The 21,510-nt window shown below is 43.9% G+C and overlaps 1 protein-coding gene across 2 annotated transcripts in view; it reads left to right on the top strand.

The window, feature by feature from the left end:
* The first annotated feature begins 5,638 nt into the window (after positions 1-5,638).
* The window catches only part of LOC144721565 (receptor-type tyrosine-protein phosphatase alpha-like), a 40,087-nt gene continuing 24,215 nt past the window's right edge, over positions 5,639-21,510 (top strand). Inside the window, exons 1-10 of one of the 2 annotated variants that reach the window (XM_078599281.1) lie at positions 5,639-6,054; positions 14,846-14,937; positions 15,572-15,721; positions 16,226-16,594; positions 16,717-16,764; positions 16,873-16,954; positions 17,153-17,220; positions 17,988-18,124; positions 20,153-20,243; positions 21,033-21,109. In XM_078599281.1, the coding sequence (XP_078455407.1) occupies positions 14,853-14,937; positions 15,572-15,721; positions 16,226-16,594; positions 16,717-16,764; positions 16,873-16,954; positions 17,153-17,220; positions 17,988-18,124; positions 20,153-20,243; positions 21,033-21,109 (1,107 nt within the window). In that variant the 5' untranslated portion in view covers positions 5,639-6,054; positions 14,846-14,852. The remainder of the gene's footprint in view (positions 6,055-14,845; positions 14,938-15,571; positions 15,722-16,225; positions 16,595-16,716; positions 16,765-16,872; positions 16,955-17,152; positions 17,221-17,987; positions 18,125-20,152; positions 20,244-21,032; positions 21,110-21,510) is intronic. The other variant, XM_078599280.1, reaches the window with a different exon arrangement.

Here is a 21,510-nt window from a genome sequence, read left to right as displayed (position 1 = left end):
ATTCCCGCAGTAGTGTTTTAAGCTGTTGACGCTCTGAATTTGACAGGTCCGTCGATCCCGCACAAAGCGCCTCGAGCCACCCTTCATCGCTGTCCGAATGTGGTCGCGGCGCAGGGACAGCGCTCACGTGATTCGCGATGGGTTCCTCACAGGGCACCGGCGTTGCGTGAGCAAGCACGGTCCCCTGTGGGACCACCACCGTCTGCGAGCCCACATTGAGGACCGCGATGAAGGGGTCTCCGTCCCCTCTTACTATGGTCTGGGCCGGGAGTAAATGAGGTCCACTAACCCCGGCCCTAGACGGCCCCAGCAGAACCCCCTGGGCCCCAATGCCCTTAGCGAAGGGCCGCCGAAGTTTCAAAGGAATCAACATTTGTGCTCCCGGAGGAACGCGCACCGTTCTATCTACGAACGCCGGCACCGTCGCGAACGCCGTCCGACTCATAACGGGGGATGGCAGAAACGCCATGCGTCGGCCCGATGGGAGCTCAATGCATCCCTGGTCGATTCATATCCTAATCGGCATTTTGGCCAGGAAGTCCGTCCCCAGCAGGCACGGAACCGCCAGCGAGGAGGAAACAAAAATCGGCCCAGACAATTTAATATCCCCGATACAAATTTTGGCTCGAATTTGTCCAATGATGCCAAGTGAGCCCCCATTAGCAGCATAGAATGGCACGTTAACGGGCATCAAAGGACGGCTCTGGACAGGGAGAATATTGTAAATCAATTCCGAAATAATGGTCGCTGATGCTCCTGTATCGACCAGGATGCGCACCTCAACCCCGTCGATGTGCCCCACAATGGCAGACGACCCCGATGATGCGGCTACAACACGATGGGCCAACACGGACCACTGGCTGGGTTCGATATGAGTACCCAGAGTGGTGCGTGTTGGTGCGATGGTGCGCGATATCGACCCCCCATTCGCTGCGGTGTTTGAGTGTGTGACGGGCGTGTGTGTGGGCCAAACATGAGGGGTGCCGCGACTCGCCGGGTTATGATGACGGAGCTTGGGAAGAGGGCCGGCGTCCCGTCGAGGTGTCGTCCCCCGCTGCCGAGGAGAGCGGCACCCCGAGGCGACATGGCCCTGGATGCCGCAGTTGTAACAGCGCGGGAGCGCTGGCGAAGACGATGGATGGTCGAGATGGCCCGAACCGCCCCGGTCCGCCCGTACTCCCGCTCCCTGCTGCCGTTGATGGTCGATGGCGCAAATCTCTTCCGCCGGGAGGGTGGCTGCAGCCACGGCACGCCCGCTCGCCGCCTTGCTGGCCTTCCGTCGTTGCGCGAGCAGGTTTGCGTGGAGGAGTCGTGCCACTTGGAGGGAGCACATCTCCGCGTCGTCTTGTGCGACGATGACGATATCCAAGTCGTCCGCCAGCAGGAGTATCTTTTCCGTGACCATGGCGTCGACACCTTCGATGTCCATCCGTGGAAAGGCCGCCTTCGCCAGTGCCAGGAGGCTTGTGCGGTACGCCAGGGGCGACTCCTTTGCCCCCCGCTGGCGATCGTAAAAGAGTTGGCGACAGTCCGACGGCGGACCGTAGACCGCAGCCAGCAGCTGCATCGCCGTCTGCAGCGTGGAGCGCCTCTCCTTCAGTGCCGATGTTAGAGTGGCAAGGGCGTCGCTGTCGAGGAGTGCCGGCAGTGCGCGGAGAGCCTCGGCGTCCGTCCACTGCACCATTTCCTGGTGAGCGAGGAAGCGCCGCTGGAAGCCGCCCCAGTCGCCTTCCTCGCCCACAAATTCTTTGAGTGGAGGTAGCCGCTGATGTAACGCAGCGGCTGCCGAGGAAGGTCGCACTCCCCCGTCTCCCCCACCCGGCTGTGCCGCGATTCCGTCTCCCCCACCCGGCTGTGCCGCGACTCCGTCTCCCCCACCCGGCTGTGCCGCGGCTCGAACAACCGATGGCATCGCCGGTCGCACCCGTGGTGACGTGCCGTCCGTTGGTGATGACGCGGCAGGTACTGTATGCCCGCCGTTGGACTCGATGCTCAACCCGGCCACGCCCTCAACAGCAGCTGCGGCGTTGGCGGGATTTTTAAAGTGGTGTTCCGTCGAAATGGCGGGAAGGCGCTGTGGTCGCCGGCTGCCGTCGCCCCGTGGCGGTCCAGCAGCCCCCAGCTGTGTGATCTGGTCCAGCATGGCGGCAGCGGCGTACAGCAGCTCCGCCAGCTTAGCGTGCGCCTGCCTCAGCCCCTCTGTTGACGGCTCTCCATTCTCCTGTTGCTGCGGTGTGGACGCATCCGACCCCGACTGCTCCGTGTTTTCTTCAGCCGTCCCGGGCTCCCCGACTGCAACGGTGTCCTTCCCCTCCGGTACCCTGACTCGAGCTGTCCGGCGCGTGTCCATGTTCGTAGATCTTTACTTCTGACACCAGATGTAATAGAGTTCACGACTCTTGGACGCCGGAGTTGGAGGCACACGGGTTTTATTCACACAGCACGGTTCTGGCATACAACACTAGAGGGGGTGTCGGCCCCCTCACCCGGCTAGCTGGGGATACACGCGCTAGCTACTTCCTAGCCTGCCTCCTAGTCCTCCTCTAACGGGCTAGGGGAGGCTATCTGGCCCGACACTGGTAAGTCGGGCCCGGTACCCTGAGTCCCAGACCAGCGCTGACAAGAGCACCGGCTCTGGATCTCGGGACCACGCCGCTGGCTCGGTCCTGTTCGGCCCTGATAAGGACGGCGAACCAGGGGAGTCCAGGGCTCTAGCTAAGACGTCTTCAGTCTTCACTGGTTAGCTTAACAAGAACCCCGAGCCCTCCGATATATCCCCTTTTATACCCAACCCCCCCGCTGAGGGGTGGGGCCCCCCCGGGGTGCCTGGCGCGGACGTCGTAGAGAGCACCTCCCCGTGCACTCACGTAGCCCCGCCCACTGTGTTTGTTTGCCATAAGCTGCCATGCATAACGGGCTCTCTCTCTAACACCCCTACAAATGTAAAATCGCCAAACGAACCCCAACACGTCGCTGGATCTTGACTTAAAGCTTTCGTGACTGCAGAAATTCATATTCTTTGGGTTTTTCGGTAAAGTCACGTAGATAGGTTCGAAGAAAATAAAAAAAAATGTTTACAAAAAATTACGACGTTTCGATCACAACACAAGCGATCGCCATCAGGAGGAAAACAGATGACGATCGCTTGTGTTGTGATCGAAACGTCGTAGTTTATTTTTATTTTCTTTGAACCTATCTACGTGACTTTACCGAAAGACCCAAAGAATACGTCGCTAGATGTCGCTAGATATACTGTACTCCATGAGGTCATTAAAATATGCCGCTTGACAATTTAAATTCCAGGAAATCGCCCGTTCGATCTCCCGTCGAAACAATGGGCAAATTCTCTAAATTCCCCCGCCTCTGTCCACCCAGCAGTGTAAACTACAATCAGTTAAGTCGATCGCCAAGGTCGCGTGTCGTGGTCTAAAGTGTGGGAACTTCCACCAAGATGTCTGGTCAGCGTTGAAGAGTTGGCCAAATTACGCTCTCGAGAACGTCTCTAGAAAGAGTTTGCCAGCAGTGGCATGAGCATTTGCAGGGCTACGCCTTTACGCTTCAAACTTTACATCGACCTCAGTGTTTTTGTACAGTTGCTTTTTGCGTTAAACGGGGACTCCATAGTTTATATGGAGTGCTCCTGCAAATAATGCCTTGGAAATTCAGCAGTATGTATTAAGCAAGCCTGGCCGCTAATAAGATCCAGAAAGCTGAGCATGTTTCTGAGTTTGCTTACATTGAACAAATGCTGCTTGATATTGTTTTGTGGTACTGCATTAGCAGTGGTGCATAAGCACAACATTCCACAAATATCAAGGGGTTTGCCCCAAATGTTAGTTATATATGAAACCGGTTCAGAGTTTCTTGTATTTAATCAGTGCTGCTGAAATCATGGATTCCCTGGATTGTGAAATAAATATTTGTATTTTTACTCGGATAGATACAGAATATGGAGACTTTTATCTATTTTGTATTGTTTCCTTTGAGAAGTGTTATTGACGAATATTTTGTGATGATGGTCGAGAAAGTAATTAAGGCTGATGCGCTTAAAATATTTGAATGTGATGGATAAATAACGACATTGTGGATAATACTGAATAAGTTACAAAATACATAAGCAGAAAATATGATTGATTCATATATATGTTCCTCCACATTAACAAAAATATATAAATGTACACATCCCATCAGCCATATGGCTTTCTGGCAGCGTTGAATTTACACACAACTCTGGACTGGTTTCCCGTCTCTCATTCGTCAGTCTTGCTTGCACCACTGCTGGTGAATTTGACATCTGTGAAAAAGAGCTTCATAGCTCATTGGATTCCTCCAGTATAAAAAAATATGCTGATTCCGAACTGCCAGATGTCTTCTGGAAAATGTCAGTTTTAAGTTTATTATATGTGTCAAACGGATGATCCCCTTGAGCCAATTGCCAGCTATTTTTTTACAAAGGGAGATCCGTGGTGCGTGTGCACAGCAGCAACATCATAACAAAGGCAAAAAAACACATTCCTGTGGAGGGAGCTGGTAGTAACGTTGGGTTGCTTGGTCAATGGCCAGGGTCAACGGCGGCGTGGTGTATTCCGCAAATATGCCCGACTGTGAGGGCGGGCACAAGCCGGCGTGAGTAGGTTAAACGTTGAGTTTTATAAGGGCACCACGGGGTGACCAGCCCCTCCCCACCCAGCCCCACCCTCCCCACCCAGCCCCTCCCCACCCTCCCCTCCCCACCCCACCCAGCCCCTCCCCACCCAGTCCCTCCCCACCCTCCCACCCTCCCCTCCCAGCCCCACTCTCCCCTCCCCACCCAGCCCCTCCCTCCCCACCCTCCCCTTTCCACCCAGCCCCACCCCTCCCATTTTTGGATTGTTGAAACTTACGGTCAGGTTCACACCCCCCCCCCCCGCGCATCTGTCCATGCAAGAGTGTAAATACGCGACACAAAAACATTCAATACGTCAACAGTGGTGGGCTCTGAATGGAATTGTCCTTTATGTAGAATGTGTGTACAATGTATATATTGTATACAGAAGGGGTGGTGTAGCGGTTAGCGCGCTGCGCTTCGAACCTGGCCACCCGAGTTCGATTCCCGCTTACGGCCAAAACCATTTACGGTTATCTGAACCAGTCCTGGGTCGACTCAGCCTCAAATGAGTGCCTGGTGCGGTGTGTAAACACCGCCACTGGGGGGATACAAAGACGGCCGGGCGTGGTGCTTGCCACTCACCCCTCGTGCGCCGTGTCGGCCTTCATAGGTGCTACTCACTAATAGCACTTGCCCCAGCAGTCTGTCTGGTTGTGTTTGTATATATGCACACACACACTCCCCGGGTTGCGGAAACCCAGACTTACGGAATTACGGACTTACGGAAATGCTCCAAAAATCACGTAAACAAATCAATAAGCGGAAATATTCGCGTTAGTTACGTAAGCGCGGTGAGGTTGCGGATTGAAATATAATTAATCTTGATTTTTTTGGTTGGAAATTTGGTCAGTTTCCGACATACGGAAATTCGGGTAACGGATCGTTCTCGGTTAAAAACATAATAATCGAACCCTTCCGTAACCCGGGGACTGCCTTTCCAAAGCTGCGTGAAGTGACGTAGGTCCGGGAGCCGCCCAGTGACCCCGCCTCAGTGAGAGGGCGACGAGGGAGGAGGCACCCGGGACCCCTCCTCCTCCTCTTCCCTCCTCCTCCTCTTCTCCCGTCCCTCCCCTCCCATGGCGGCTCGGCTCCCTCTGCCGTCTGCCGGGCCCCTCTGAACTATCCTCAACACACAACACAACACACAACAGCAGCAGCAGCTTCCCACCATCTCCCCTCCCCACCTCCATCAGTCGAGCTCGGGCCGCCGAGAAACGGTGTGGGGTAGGTGGGTGGGTGGTGGTGCTGGTGGTGGTGGTGCTCCTGGTGGAGGTGATTGGTGGTCAAGGCGGAGGAACAGCAAGAAGAAGAGGAAGAGGTGGTGGAGTAGAAGAATCCTCACAGCCGGCCCCTACTCGGGCTGGAAGGAGGTGGAAGTGGAGCGGTGCAGGAGGATTCCTGCCGAGGTGCGTGCTTGTGTGTGGGTGCCCGTCCCAATTCGTCTTATCTGCTTCTTCTTCCTGCGTGGCGACGCATGCGTTTTTGAGCGGTGTGTTTTTATTGTAATTCTCCTTGGAGATCTGTAGTCTATTTGTTTTGGTATCGTATCAATGTCGTGCTTCGGGAGCCGCTTGCAACCGGCCTAAAGCTTTGCCCATCTCGTCATGTGCGGAAGTGCTGGGGGGAAATGTTGTTTTGTATTGTTTTGGCCATCTCCGTTACGTTGTCATTTTTGCGTCTGTTTTGTATGAGTGTGTGTGTGTGTGTTATGAAACATTTTCACAGTAAGGTACTGTGCTCCAGTGAATGTTTTGGAAGGTGGTGAGCAATATGATAATGGTTTGATGATGGTAATTATACAGTCCTGTACAAGCGTTTATTATTTCCCCCGAAATGGCTGCATTGTAATGTAATGCCTGTGTGTTGCGAGACTATTTTCACGCTCTACTACATTGGGTTCTGTGAAAGTGTTGTGGAAGGCAGTGATGAAGACGACGATGATGATGGAATGATGCTGGAACTGTAATGCAATTACAACTTCGACCACAACGCGATTACACTGCCCACATTGAACGTGCGAAGTTACAGCAGTTGTCTTTAAATCATTCGTAACAAACTAAACACTTTTGTCAATCACCACTGTCTTAAAGAGGGGAAAAATATATCTAAGCGATGTTTCGGGCAATGGTCCCACATAGCGAAGATGTGATTTGATCTTGCTTTTTTCATGTCTGCACTTGTGCTGCTGTCATTGCAGTATCACCATTTCCCTCCCCTTATAAGAATGAATACACCAAGTACTGTACAGGGGTGTGTGAATAAGAATGAAAGTAAACACAAGCGGCTTATAAAGTCGTGAACCGTGCTTTGGAACAACACTTTAGTGATCCGATCTGGTTACTTTCCGTTATTAAATGTCATGAAGCACTTCTTTTTTTTGCTTGGGGTTATGTTCTATATCAGTTCACCTTACCACACCACGTGGAATGTTATTTAGCTTTTTCATTGCGTGGTTATGTTGAAGGTAGGGTATATTATTCTGCGCATGCCATTGCAGTATTGTACTTGCTACACGTGCTTGTTTGTACATGCGTCTTTAGTTTGTGGACAGTAGTTGCTTTCTCTCGACCTGATATTACTTGACAAATATTTGAGATGTACAGTAATGGCAGGTGTACAATAGTCAGAACCCTCTGCTACATGGACTTTAGTTGGCACTGCAGGTATTGGATTATCACAACTAAAATAATCAAATTGTTTACACAGAAAAAGAAACACGTGCAAAACCGTAAGTGCCGATGGGAACAAAAAAAGTTTTTTTTTCCCCAATGAGTGGGGAAGCTGGTCTGGTGATCAATTCCATATTGTTGATTCACATTTTAAACTTTCCGAACCAAGACCACTGCTGACTTCTACCAATAAAAGCCGACAACACTCCCCTAATGACTAATACGGTAACAGTTAAAGAGAGGGGTCAAGCATCTCGCTGCTAATGTGGACATTTGCAGATTCGCTGCTACTGCGGCCGTCTGGAACGCTCTTCCTTCCGATATTAGGATGCCACTGGAGCTATGTATGCACTTTAAAATGATCGAGATTGAAAGCGCATTTATGTAGAACAGATTTTTGTGTTTACGTACGGTGCGAAAGAAGTACAGCATACAGTACATACATTTGAATGTGAACATTCAATCTCTGTACATTTCAGGATTCCGAATTAATCCTTTTTTTGTACAGTGCTGTAAAATTAATGAGGTAGGATAGCAAAATGTTACAAGGCCATATTAGAGGCATGTCAAGTCATTGATGTTGCCGTCAGATTTTCATGACTAACAGCTTTGCCTGGATTTGTCTTTAGTCACCTTTGATCTTGGGATTTGGAGTTGACGCAAGGTGGAGATAAATTACGAATACAGTTCTATAATGCGCAGAATCAAATAATTACCCAATGCGCAACTTCGAATGATCATCAAAAAATGACAACCCATATCACGAAACCTCCATACGATGAAACCTACAGCTACAAAGATTGCATGTTTGCACATCATCTTAAATAAACACAGCGTTTGCAGTAGAAGACACGTGAGTTTTGTGCATGCCCTCGAGCAAATATGCTGTGGTCGTGTGAACAATCAAAACCTCCATAGTCAATGTACAGTGGCCATTTGTGCAAAAAAATTAGTACGGTTCTGTATATAACATCCCTCAATCGCCCGCTGTGTTCTGCCCGCGTCTGTGAACGATCCACAAATATTGCACGGCGATTACTCGGGTCGCGTTGGAGTTTTTCGTGACTTGTTATGATCCAGTGGCAAATTGGGAGCAGTGCAGTGCAACAAAAAACACACGGTAAGCTCCACCACCACCAATCCACTGCTCGATAAACGCCCCTCTCTCTCTCTGTAGCAGTGTCAAGTCTCGTGGGGGTTGGTTTTATAGTTAGACTCCTCTGCTTCGCCATGCTGCTCAAGTGCGGCTTTAGTGACCCCTGAAACGCTGGGTTCAGGTGTCACTCGCCACGAATGGTCGCCGTTGCCCGGAGTCGAACTCTGTTCATTGGGTTCATGGTCGAGCGGGCACCGACCAACTCCGCCACCGCTCCGCATCAATGGCAATAACAGCCACATAACTTTGGCACGTAATGTCTTGCAACGCAAGCTGACGATGGTTGTACTTTAGATAGAACTTTAGAATTCGCAGCGTTGCGTAATTGCATGCATTTTTGAGTTCCAAAGAGATTAGTTCCAGTATTTTTGGTTAAATAGTAACGCTGCACACAGAACTGGGGGGCATGCAATATTTCAGTTGAAGTAACTTCCAGGTTTGGTATAGTATTGGTACTGTAGTTTACAAACAACGATAATGGTGTTTACCTTGTGAGAGAGAAGAGAACGACGACGTCAATGTATGAAAAGTAATGAAGCCAAGCAGGCATTGTGCTTCATATTCGTTGGGATGTCATTTCGTTTTTGGAGGACGTTCGATTGCCGGCTGTGTAATTCACACTGTGCTGCAATTTATCAGGAGCTTGCTCAAGCGTAATTCAAGGTGGAACGTGTTAAAGTAAAGTACTGTATACACCATGCGTGCCAAATGCGCAATTGTTATGTGATGGCAGTTCTTGAAGTGCGCAAATTTGATGTTGGTGCTTTCACAAACAAACTGCTTGGAAGTTATGGAGTAGTTTGCCAAGGGCAATCTGGTTGTTTACACGTGTTTAGTGCCTTTATTTGATCGGATTACTATACAGTATACACATAAACACCAGCAATTGTATCATTGCGGTTGTAGTTTGAGGTTTATGAGAAGCATCGATATATTTTTTTTCTTCTCGAAATGCATATGCGGTCAGATGAGAAGTATTTCAATGGAGAGGAATGCAGTTCTCGTTTTAAATATTAACAATGCCATTATGTTCAATTACGCTGCTTGAAACATTTCCGTGCAGTCATGCCATGAGCTAAGTTGCCGTAAAATGTGGCCACTGACAACCAGCGCCTATTTTCTGGATGTGCAGACAGACACAGGGGACATTATTTGATCTTTACTGTAAATAGCTGCAGAAAAACATTTAAAGGCCAATGTGGTCACCACAAACACTGATGCCAGTGTCAAGGATTTGTGCATGGTGATGCGTGTTCAATCATTTAACTTTATTTGGCCCAGCGTAAGAGTTGTAGCGTAGCGAAAGTTAGAACACGCACTGGTTGTACACTGATTGTCAACATTTTTGAGTTGATTGTCATTAAATATTGTGGTGCAGTTGTGTGGCGACAATAGAAGGGAGAATGTTGCAGCTGTGAAACTATGGCACAGTTTTGAAGTTCAGCACACACAAATCATGTAACGATGCATAATTAGCCTTAATTGTCATTAACTTTTAAAAACACAGACAAATGTATTATTATTACCGCATTATGTTATGCCAAGTTACAATAAATTATAATCAGATTTTTCAAATTGAATTTTTTCTGTTTACGCATACAATTCAAATTTTCTTTGTTTTACAGTAATGTAGATGGAAGTAAATGTGGAGTGATGGCACATTGGTTAGCACACTGCTCTGGACCCGGCAACATCAGTTTGATTCCCGATCAACCCAAACCGGTCCGAGCCCCCCCCCCCCCATTCTTCACCAATGCACACTGAACACTGTTAAGTCCTGTACAATATTATCAAACAGCCCCCTTGAATTATATGGCATGGGACTTCATCCATCAGCGGATTGACAGAGGGTTGTAAAATGTTATTATTGTAATGTCTATAATATCAGATCTTGTGATATTTCAATTTGTCAAGATATGAATGTGTAACTGAAATATAATCATAGTTACAGTAAATACTGTAATGCATTCTCCTCCACAGAGGTGATAGAATTGTTATTAAGATCAATAGAGGAAGCCATATGGCACATCTTTGACTATTTGGCATTATGGGTGCAGTCATTTATTATTTATGTCCGAAGTAACGCATTAGATGCTGAGGCTGTGTTCAAGGAAAGAGCCGAGGTGCTGGCTATGGGTACAAGGGTTGGTTGGCCCTTGGCACACATTTAAGCTTGACTGGCAGCACAATGAAAGCTCAATGTCCTTCATCATAAGGGATGTTAAGATGTTAAGTTCACTGAAAGACATGCCATGAAGAGGCAGATGAAATGTTTACCGTGTTGCCTCGACATTCACATTGTTGAAGACAATTTGTATCAATCTGTACGGTATTTCATGTGGACATTTTAAGGAACATTGATTGTGTTTCGCATTTACCCCTATATCACATATAAGTTAGCATGGTAGATTTATTTGTGTGCACATGGATGAAAATGTATCATGTTAAACACTTTCATTAAACGTCCTTCCCCTATAACTTCGATTAGCACGGTTGGTTATGTATTGTGCGAAATAAATTCAACATACATTCATTCATTACCAAAAACTTAATTTGTGAAATATCATTGCTTGGAATGTAATAATTTTCTAGTAGTTACACCTGAATAAGTCAAAGTTTGAAAGTTGAAATTGTGGTTGTGGGCATCACTTGGCATATTTGTAAAAAAATAGAGTTTTTGTACCTTAGATAGGTTGAGATTTTTTCCATCTGTAGTACATGCATTGGTTTGGCTATTTCCATCCATTGCATAATGTGCACGACTGTACTTATCACATCGCATACGTATGTAAAATAGTTGTAATGTTGTATGCTGTTCTTTTAAAGCATCGCCACATATTTTCACGTCGTCACTGAATGTGGTTAAACGCGTTTATTGACAGGTTGCTTATAGGGCAACACACGTGTAAGTTTTATACTTCAGGGCACTGTTCAAGCCCCTCTATTATACTGTGTTTAAGCTCCTGGGAGAATGAGAATAAATAAAAGTAGTTTCCATGAAGTTCAATCACTTTAAATGCTATAGCTCAGTGGTGATGGCTCAATTATAAATGATTTTGTGGAGTTACACAATTTGTCTTCACTTAATTGAGCAAGGAACAATTTCCTAATTAAACATTTGGACTGGACTATAATCAAATACAATACAGTAAAGAGAAGGCATGAGTAGTTGGCACAGTGTTGATCACAGTTAGAAAAAAATGGGTTAAATAAAGAGTGCATTGATTCAGTAGTAGACGTTTTGTAATACGTTTATCTGAGCTTTACCTGGCTTAGTGCTGCCTTGGGGAGCTCTGGAAGTAAAATGAGGATCAGTGCTTTTCTTAATTCTGCCTACTGTAGTCAGCACATCAGTAATGACCAAAATACCAACAGCATTTTTACAAACTTCCTCCAAGCAAACTACCAATGTATTTTACGTATAATACTTTACAATTAAAATAAAAAGTAATAGCCTTACATAATATTCCAGTATACCAATACAGTACTTTCCAATGGCATAGATTGTCGAAATAAAAGGACCTCCCTTTTAGCAGAATAAAATTTGCACTTAGATGCCATCAATCCTAATTGTAAATTAATAAAAGTGTTTTAAGCAACTTGACATAACCCACTTTATTTAAGGATATTCTTATGAAATACTCTATTTTATAACAATGCATTTTTATCTGTAAAAGCTCACGAAGGTTTATGACAATTTTTTTAGGAGAGCCATGCAGTGGAAAGTTTGGTCAATTGCATAAATACGCGTTGGGAATGTGAAGAGGAAACTAGAGTGCTCTGAATAAACCCAAAGCCATGCAAGGGGATTGCAATCAAAAGCATTACACAGATAGATTAACAGATTGCATTGTTCTACTACCATCTTCTGGTCACCTTCCAGCAGAAGCCTACAGCACATGGCATTCTTAGACACTCTCCCATCCAAGTACTGTATTAGCCAGACAAGCCTGCAAAGCATCGCAAGATCTTACGAGATTTGGTGCATTCAGGGTGAGTTGGTTGTGCATTGTAAAATGGAGTGGAACCATTATACAGTGCTGCACTTGAACTTAACTTTAACTTGGCATGATACATGAAACCTTTGCGAAGTCAGCTATGTTTGTTCCTTAAGGGAGTTTAGAGAGACATGTTTGGTCATTGCACCCAGCACTTTTACTAACATAAACTTGCAAAGGCTATATAAATATCTGGATCTAAACCTGAAGTTGAAATGTTGATATGGCAACACTGTTGTTAAAGGCCTTGGCAATTGGCTTGCATGTTGAGGGCAAATAATCTAGGCTTTTGGTCTGCTTTAACCACAGCCGCCCCTGTATAACAACAGTGGTATGCCATTAGTAGTAATGACAAAGTATTGTGGGTGTCTTGTTATAGAACAGGATGTTCCTTGCACGCAACACTCCTACAGTAATGGGTATATGGATTACATACATTCGTTATCTTTATAGAAACTGACAATGCTCTAATTGTTTTTATTTGCAAAATCTACTTGAAGGCATAGTTCATATAGGCGACAGGCATTTGTTGGGACCTCCGTATAACATACATTACACAACTCTGTCCCTTCTGACCTATTCGCTATGATTAACAAGAGCTCCAAGTTATTTGCATAGCAATTTGTGCGACTACGTGAGGTTATTGTTAGAGGCACGTGAAAGTTGGCCATCCTATGTTTTATTTGCTTAAACAACCAAAATACAGTATATTACTGCATATTTAGCTATCACAAGTGTGTATTGCACACTTGCATTTTAAATAATGTAACTTTGTATTTTACATATTGTTACCAAAATTGTTCATTTATGGATTTGTAGTAATTATATTATACATTATTTTTTGTCTTACACATTGCAGTATTTAAACTTATCTAAGGTGAATAGTTTTTCACAATCAGTTATCAGAAAGGAAACAGTGGCAGCTGTTTTTAATGCCTTAATTAATGTAAATGCTATTTAGATTAAGTAGTGTACTGTAAATAGATATAGTACCATTTTAAGCCTGCAGCCTTGATAAGAGGAAGAGTATGCCCTTTACGCCACCAGTTGCAGAAAATAGATAAGCCCTTGAAAAAGGGTCTTGTGCTATCTGCTCTTGCTCTTGAGTATCTTGTAATCGCGTGAAAGTGAGATTAAGTTGATCAGTTTAGCATATTGTTAACTACAGTCCTGAAAGTGTGTGAAGCGTCAAAGTACTCGACTGTAAAAGGTGCTTCATCCACAGTTACAGTTCTGTGTTTTCTGCATGTAAGGTGGATGCACACAGTGCCATAGTATGTAGAAAAAATAACAGTGAAGTTTAAACAAAAATTATTGCATACTACACGTAACGAGGACGAAGAGTGAAATGCATTTTTTTTTTTTACAAAATTCAATATATTTTAAGTTCCCACTTAAAAAATGTGTTTAAATCTAACAACTGATCGGATGTGCTCTTGGTAATTAGTCACAAATACAACCTTTGAATGAAGACGTGTACTCTGGAGTGATAAGTACTCTCTGCCATTAATTAAACTGAGCTAATGAGGAAGGCTGTGCGGGATATAAATGATCTGGAGCAGTGTTTTTCAACGCAGTACGCTGCTCATGTGTTAGTTGTTAGGCTGCTGGCTCCACAGTGATCCATTGTGTCTGTCTTGGCTTCTGGCTGCCTTCCCGCTGGGCCCACGCCCGGATGGCCGGCCCTCTGACGGGAAATAGAGCATGACCTGCAACCTTGGGGCAGGATGCGGTTAGGCCCCCTGACCTCACAAGAAGATACGGCCTGAAAAGTTTCACTTGCTGCGCTCCACAAGTTTGACCTTTGCAGCAAAGGTATCATGATACAGTGAATGTTAAGTGGCCTCAGCGAGGAATATGTCAAAATGACTTGTATGTACTTTATTTTGTCCTCTTATGTGCAGATTAATGTCGTGTGTCCACCCAGTCTTCATCTATTATTCGATAATTATACTTAGCGCTTGGATCTGCGTGGTTGATTGTTGAGGTTACTGAAAGATAAGGTGTATGCCAGAAAAACCTGAAAATCCTGAGTGATCTTCATAAGCACACAAGAGAAGCATTTGAAACGGTCACACCCAAGATGTTGGAAAATACCTGGAACTCACTGATATCTCATTTCGTGGCAGACACGTGAATCTTTCGAGGGACGACACTCATGCGATTAAAATGTTTATGCTGACAAGTCTATGTTTATATTTTTCATTAACCTAGCTCTAACTGCTGCCTATAATTATTTAATAAGGGATTATACCTTTATGGACACCCTGTATAGATAATGTAAATTACAGTAAATGATCATGTGTGTTAAAAGACTACGAGTTGCTAAGATAACTGGACTCTGCAATACTTTTACCCTTATTGTGTTTTACAGGTTTATCATGGAGCATTTTTTGTTCATGACGATGCTGGGATACATAGTCATCTCAAGGTTACACGTTCAGGCTGAGCCCAACACAACCGATAGTGAGTAACACCCGCTCAAATAAGTGGCAAAACTAAAAATGTAAAAATAGTTTTGTCCAGATATGTATTGAAAACAGGGATGGCCAACCTATAAGAGACCAAGTGCTGCAGAGTACCCATGACTTCTGCAAAGAGCCAAGTGTATATGTAATATTATATCGTACAACTTATACAACTTTAATTGCTTATTCTTTGCTACTGTGATAATATGTTCTACGTTATGCCTCTTCGATAGAGCCGCATGTGGTGGATTAAAAAGTCGCCGCATGTGGCTCGGGAGATGCCAGTTGGCCACCGCCTGACATGAAGTGTAAATGCATTTTTTATGTTCTCATTAAAGCCATGTTTTTCAGCTGTATATTTTATGTTGCATGCATGTCAGACTTGCTATAGTTGCAATGCAAAATGTGAAATTGCAATGAAGTCTGCCTTTATTATGTTTTTGATAATGAGAAGCCAATGTCGTATGTGCCCTAACCATCCATTTACCTTCATTTCATGAATAACATCATGTTGCTCAAATTACTACTGACATATATCCCCTTTCCCAAAAACCATCCCACCCACCAATCCATCCACCCACCAATCCATCCACCCACCAATCCATCCACCCACCAATATTTCACTCTCACAGCGGTAATGGTCCATTCCGTTGCCACCCAAATATCTCGACTGACCTCTACTGCGAGTGTGGTCGAAACACACACAACTCGCCACAACGTTATCTCCGACAGCACGTCGGCCACGCAGCCTCTCACCACTGCTCCTGGTCCCGACAGTAACTGTAAGCAATCAGTTAATTTGTAATGCAATGACTGAGCCAAGAGGGTTAATTGAAACTTTTAGATAAGTTGTATTTCATTTGAAGAATGACCGTTTTGTTCAGTATTCCTTACAAACCCTACCTTTCAAAAAAGAGTACACTGAAAATGGATTAATATGCATTGTTTGATGTTTAGTATAGGAGTTTATTTAAATTATTGTTTTTTAAATTCTAAATTTAAGTCTCTGAAGGTTTTCTTCATATGATGGTATTCATAATAAGGGCTTGATTTTCAGTGATTTGGTATTTTTCCATTGACTAACATTAATATTGACGCAATACAATACTCAAGGTCCTAGTCAATGATATTGTGAAAAGTAACGATTGTTTTTTTTGCATCCCTGGTTGACCAGCCTTAAACAGCGGGTAGTATTAATTACCTTCACAGCTTTAACGATCACATTTTATTGATGAATATAAATATTACTCATGTTCTCATTTCAGTATTTGTATTTTATTTGTCAGCAATAACAGCGGCACATATTTCAACTACACGGTCTCCCTTGACATCCTTGGCACCTGGAGCACATTTGACTGGTGGGGCGACACAATTAACCACAACAGGAGCAAAGGCATCTACGCTAATACCAACCAATGGGTCGTCAGTAGATAACTCATCAGTGCCGACAGCAGCAAGTGGCATGACCACTGCTGTGCCAAGCAAGACACCTGGTGCGACAAACCCAACCACACCTGTAGTGACTTCCAAGGTACACACAACAAGGACAGCAACAGACAACAGGACAGATGCAATCAATGTAACAACCTCTTCGCCTCGGCACTACTTTAATATAGTCACGAAGAAAGACTACCTGTCACAAACAACACCTGCAGGTGCGTGGCATTTCCATTGTTTTTTCAGACCTTTCAGTGATTTATTTTTTAGTGAGAGCACATCTTTAGTTTTTGGTACCAGCGTGTAATTTGTTACTAAAATGTTTTTTCTTGTTCAACAGATACGACTACAACGTCAACACCAATATCACCATCTTCTGATAGTAGAGGTAAAGCATACTTGAAGCGGCTGTTATTATAACATAGCCTGTTGCAAGTGCTGGTTATTTAATTGTACTGATTATGTCTTGTGTTTGTTGTCTGTCTTTTCCACAAAGATTCAATCATCATGGCAGCCTGTGTAGCTCTGGCCTGCATTCTGGTAATTGGAGTATTCATCATTGTCCTCTACATGTTGAGGCAAGGAGACCATTTTACTATCATGCTGAGCCGTTAATATATACAGAACATACTTAAAGAGAGCTTTTCTGTAACAAAGATAAACAAAAGTAATACATGAACTAACTAATCTATATTTAATGTTTAGCAATGAAAACTGTTCTGTTTCATGCTGTATTTTTACATTCTTATACCGTTCTCCTTGTATTTCCTCTGAAGATTTCGTAAGTACAAACACAATGGAACCAACTCACTTCGGCTGGCCAATGGCAGAGGAGAGGATGCAGGTCTGAATTTTAGCATATTTTATATTGTGTGATGTTACTTTGAATACAATATAGTCTCACAACAGCCTACAACACCTGTTTAATCCATTGTGGGCGTTCATCTAAGGACAATCCAGGCTCAAAACCTGCTTAGCTTAAGATTTGACAGTTTCGCGCATTCCGGGTGATTTCGTCAGATGCTGCATTGTGTGCTGCGGAGGGCTCTGCAGTACAATCCATTGTTGTACTGTACTTGTATGCTGCCACATATGCTTTCCACCTTCATTGGCCGACATTGACCATTGTGAAGTATTGGCAAATAACCTCCACAACTTGAGGCCCTCATCCAGCAGTGGATAGACTGAATGGCTGCACATGTGTATGATACTTTGTATATGTAGCCAGTTTTACTCTTGTTTGCTTTTTGGAAGATTTATTTTCATGTTGGTGTTACTGATGACTCAATGCTGTGGAAAGTAAAAAAATGACATACATTTCAGATACTGAATAATGAAAATCTGATATTTTACATATTAAGTCATTGTGAAGCTCGGCTGCTGGATTTAATCGTTTTTTAGAATATAAAGTATGATATTAACTTTGCACCGTATTAAGACTGCGTGTGCCCGTTTGTTGTATTGAGTTTTATCCTTTTCGCGTTGGTATCTTTGGGAATCTTGTGGCTGACTTCCCTATATTGTTTCGGCCTAGGTCGTATGTGCTGGGCTCTCATTTGAAGTGTAATGGATGGTGCTGTTCACTACTGCTGTGCATGTGCCTGTTTTCAGAGATGCAAAGTATGCCATTGCTGGCGCGTAGCCCAAGCACCAACCGCAAGTATCCACCGCTTGCAGTGGATCGTTTGGAAGAAGAATTTAATCGCCGAAGCGCAGATGACAATAAACTCTTCAGAGAAGAGTTCAATGTAAGTGTATGGTAACTGTATCTTATCGTGGTAAATTTCGATGGAGGAGGCTGTGCAACAAATGGCAACTGGGCAATTAGAACAACTCCAAGGCATATTCTATGGTCTTTCGGTAAAGTCACGTAGATAGAAAAAATAACAATAAAATAATATAAAAATGAAAATAAAGTAAATAGGAAAATCATAAAAATATCACGACGTTTCGATCGCAACACAAGCGGTCGTCATCAGTAATGGATGGTGCTGTTCACTCCAAGGCACTCTTGTGTAGAATAACTGATACATGGCAGGGATTAATTACAGCTGGGACTATACTCAGAAAAAAATTTTGCACCCTGTACAGCACAACAACAGTCATAGCGAGAAGTATCAAGGATACTAGTCGCATGCCTATTCCAGTCTACGAGCGACCCCGAAAATATGCATTGAGAAATTAAGCTGCTGACACACAGGGTGTGTATTTCATTTGTTTAAGAATATGTGATTTTTGTGAAATAGAGAACACAAATACACGTGTCCAGATTTGTAAATAAAAAAAACAAGTTCGTAGTGTAGCCGACTTTTTTGAAGACTTTTTGTATAGTTGGAGAAAAAAAAACATTGTCCCAAGTCCTTTTGTTGGAATGTTCGATTTTTTTGGTGAAACAAAATCTATGTAAGTGTAGGGGTGTTAGAGAGAGAGCCGTTATGCATGGCAGCTTATGGGAAACAAACACAGTGGGCGGGGCTACGTGAGTGCACGGGGGGGGTGCTCTCAACAACGTCCGCACCAGGCAGCCCGGGGCCCCACCCCTCAGCGGGGGTTGAGTATAAAGGGGGATGTGTCAGAGGGCTCGGGGCAGAATGTTAAAGCTAAACCAGTGAAGACCGAAGATCGTCTAGCTAGAGCCCTGGACTCCCCTGGGACGCCGCCCTTGTCAGGGCCGCGCAGGACTGAGCCAGCGGCGTGGTCCCGAGAACCAGAGCTAGTGCTCTGGGACTCCGGGTACCGTAGCCCGACTTACCAGTGTCGGGCCAGACAGCCTCCCCTAGCCCGTTAGTGGAGGACTAGGAGGTAGGTCAGAGATAGCTAGCAGTGTATTCCCAGCTAGCCGGGTGAGGGGGCCGATACCCCCTCCAGTGTTGTATGTCCGCGGTTGTGACAACTGTTGCGGAATAAATACGTGTGCCTCAACCCCGGCGTCCAAGAGTCCTCAACGGTATTACATAAGTATTATTGGTAGTTAACATACTTTATATTTTTGCAAAGAAATATTAGTGTTATTGACAAAAGTGAAGGCATAAATTAGCACAGGTTTGGAAGAAGTGTACAAAGTGAAACTCATCTTAATTGTGACTGGTCATATCTACTTTGTTAGTTGGTCTGTGATTCAACCCATTTTCAGCCAGTCAACTTTTATATCACCTTCAAAGTTATAGATAATAAGATAAAAATGTGAAAGGAGATTTGAATGATACATTCGTCCTTTTAGTTGTAGAGCCTGTGGATAATAGTAATGTTTTGGACATTTAGGTGCAAAATTCATCCTGTTTTCTGTGATTATTTAGAAATACTAGACATGATGATGACAACAGTGATGATGAATGATGATGACAACAACAATCGTAGTCCCTGCCTGCATCATAAATCAGTGCCGTCACGGCCGATGATGGATAATAATGGTGATGGCAACAATAACTATAATAATCGTTGATCGATCAGGCCACCACCTGTCGCAAATCACTGACACCAAGATGGGTTAGTGGGATGGAATTGATCAGCACCCTGAGAGGTTTGCAAGCATGTTGAGGCTCACTTTTATTCAATAAAATGGATGTATACATTGCACATCACACAGATATATTGTACAAGTACATGAGCATGTAGTGTGGAAGAGTAGGCCAAAATACACTCTAGTTCAAGCCCTTCCACCACCAGCAGTGACATGAGCAACTATTTGTAGAGTTCCACATTTACCTTTGCATGCACACAAGTACTTAATTTACAATGTTTTTTAATATCATCTGTGCTATGTTTTTTCCATCCAGTCTCTCCCAAGCTGTCCAATTCAGGCAACCTGTGAAGCTGCCTCAAAAGAAGAGAACAAAGAAAAGAATCGATATGTAAATATCCTGCCATGTAAGTACAAAATATTATTTTACAAAAATTAATTTTTGTAATACTACGATAATTTTTGTGTACCAAATATACACACATTTCGTGGATGTTACTATAAACAGGGACTTTCTATTTTTTACATCAATTGTCAGTGATGTTCGCCATGGCCCGTAATCAAATTCAGGGGACTGGGTGCATTGTATATTGCTCCACCAGTGGTAATCTATACTGCTTGGATAATTTCGTTTATTTACAACAACAACAACAACAACAAATTGTTCAATGGTCCGGTGGCTATTTTTTTAAAATACAGACACATGATCATGCTCTTATATCTGGTTGTGATCCTATGTACATTCTTCCATTGTGGTTAATGATACAAATGTATTCCACAATTCATATAGTGTTTGAATGTAAAATATACCACACAATTCAGATAATATTTGAATGTAAAATGCTGTGCTCATATCCATGCTCTTATAGGTTTTCCCAAGACGTTATAAGTGCAAACATGTTGATTTTATGCCTGAAATGCATTGGCCACTATACCTGTCTGTGGGCACTGTATAATTCAACCATTAGTAATTCCATTAAAATGAGATTCCCATGTTGTATTTATGTTATCTCATTCAAATTCCCAGGTATTTTTTTCTGTAAGGAAATTCACTCCTATCAGGCACCATGACAACGTTAGATACCACAGCCAATAGGAGGTGGCTTGTCTTTGCAGGCATTCTGCATATGCCAAAACTCTGTTATTCCAGCTTGTTCCACTTTTTATTGTTTTAACAACTTGTTTAATTTTTCCAGATGATAACTTCAGAGTCCACCTGACATCATTGGAGGGTGTTCCAGACTCTGATTACATCAATGCTTCATATGTTAATGTAAGAGTAATATTAACTTTTTAACGTGCACTTTTTACATAAAATGCTAAAAAAGGCTTTGTAGTTAAATACTAAAAATAAGTTGAGCAAATATTACTATGTACTGTAGATTTGTAAAATGTTATACATGTGACCTTACTACCAAATGTAAAGTAATTGCTCACATTTAATGATTAGAGTTGCTTTTATTTTTGTCATAATGCGTACATCTATAGCTCTTTCTGTTGCTGTATGATTGCCTTCCCATGCCGAGCAGGTCGTGGGTGGGTTTTTTGACTATACTTCACACGGGTTTGTGCAAGGTGGTGAAGGTGGGAGTATAGACATTTGAGTATAGCACGATAGATACAAAATTAGATTTTTTAACTGCCCTCTGCTGAAAATGTAGAATCAGTACCTGT

The sequence above is a fragment of the Lampetra planeri genome, chromosome 12 (assembly GCF_965212315.1).
Source record: "Lampetra planeri chromosome 12, kcLamPlan1.2.h2, whole genome shotgun sequence".
In the NCBI taxonomy this organism is placed as follows: Eukaryota; Metazoa; Chordata; class Hyperoartia; order Petromyzontiformes; family Petromyzontidae; genus Lampetra; species Lampetra planeri.
The sequence above is the reverse complement of the archived record's forward strand: the minus strand, read 5'-3'. Positions and strand labels throughout refer to the sequence as shown.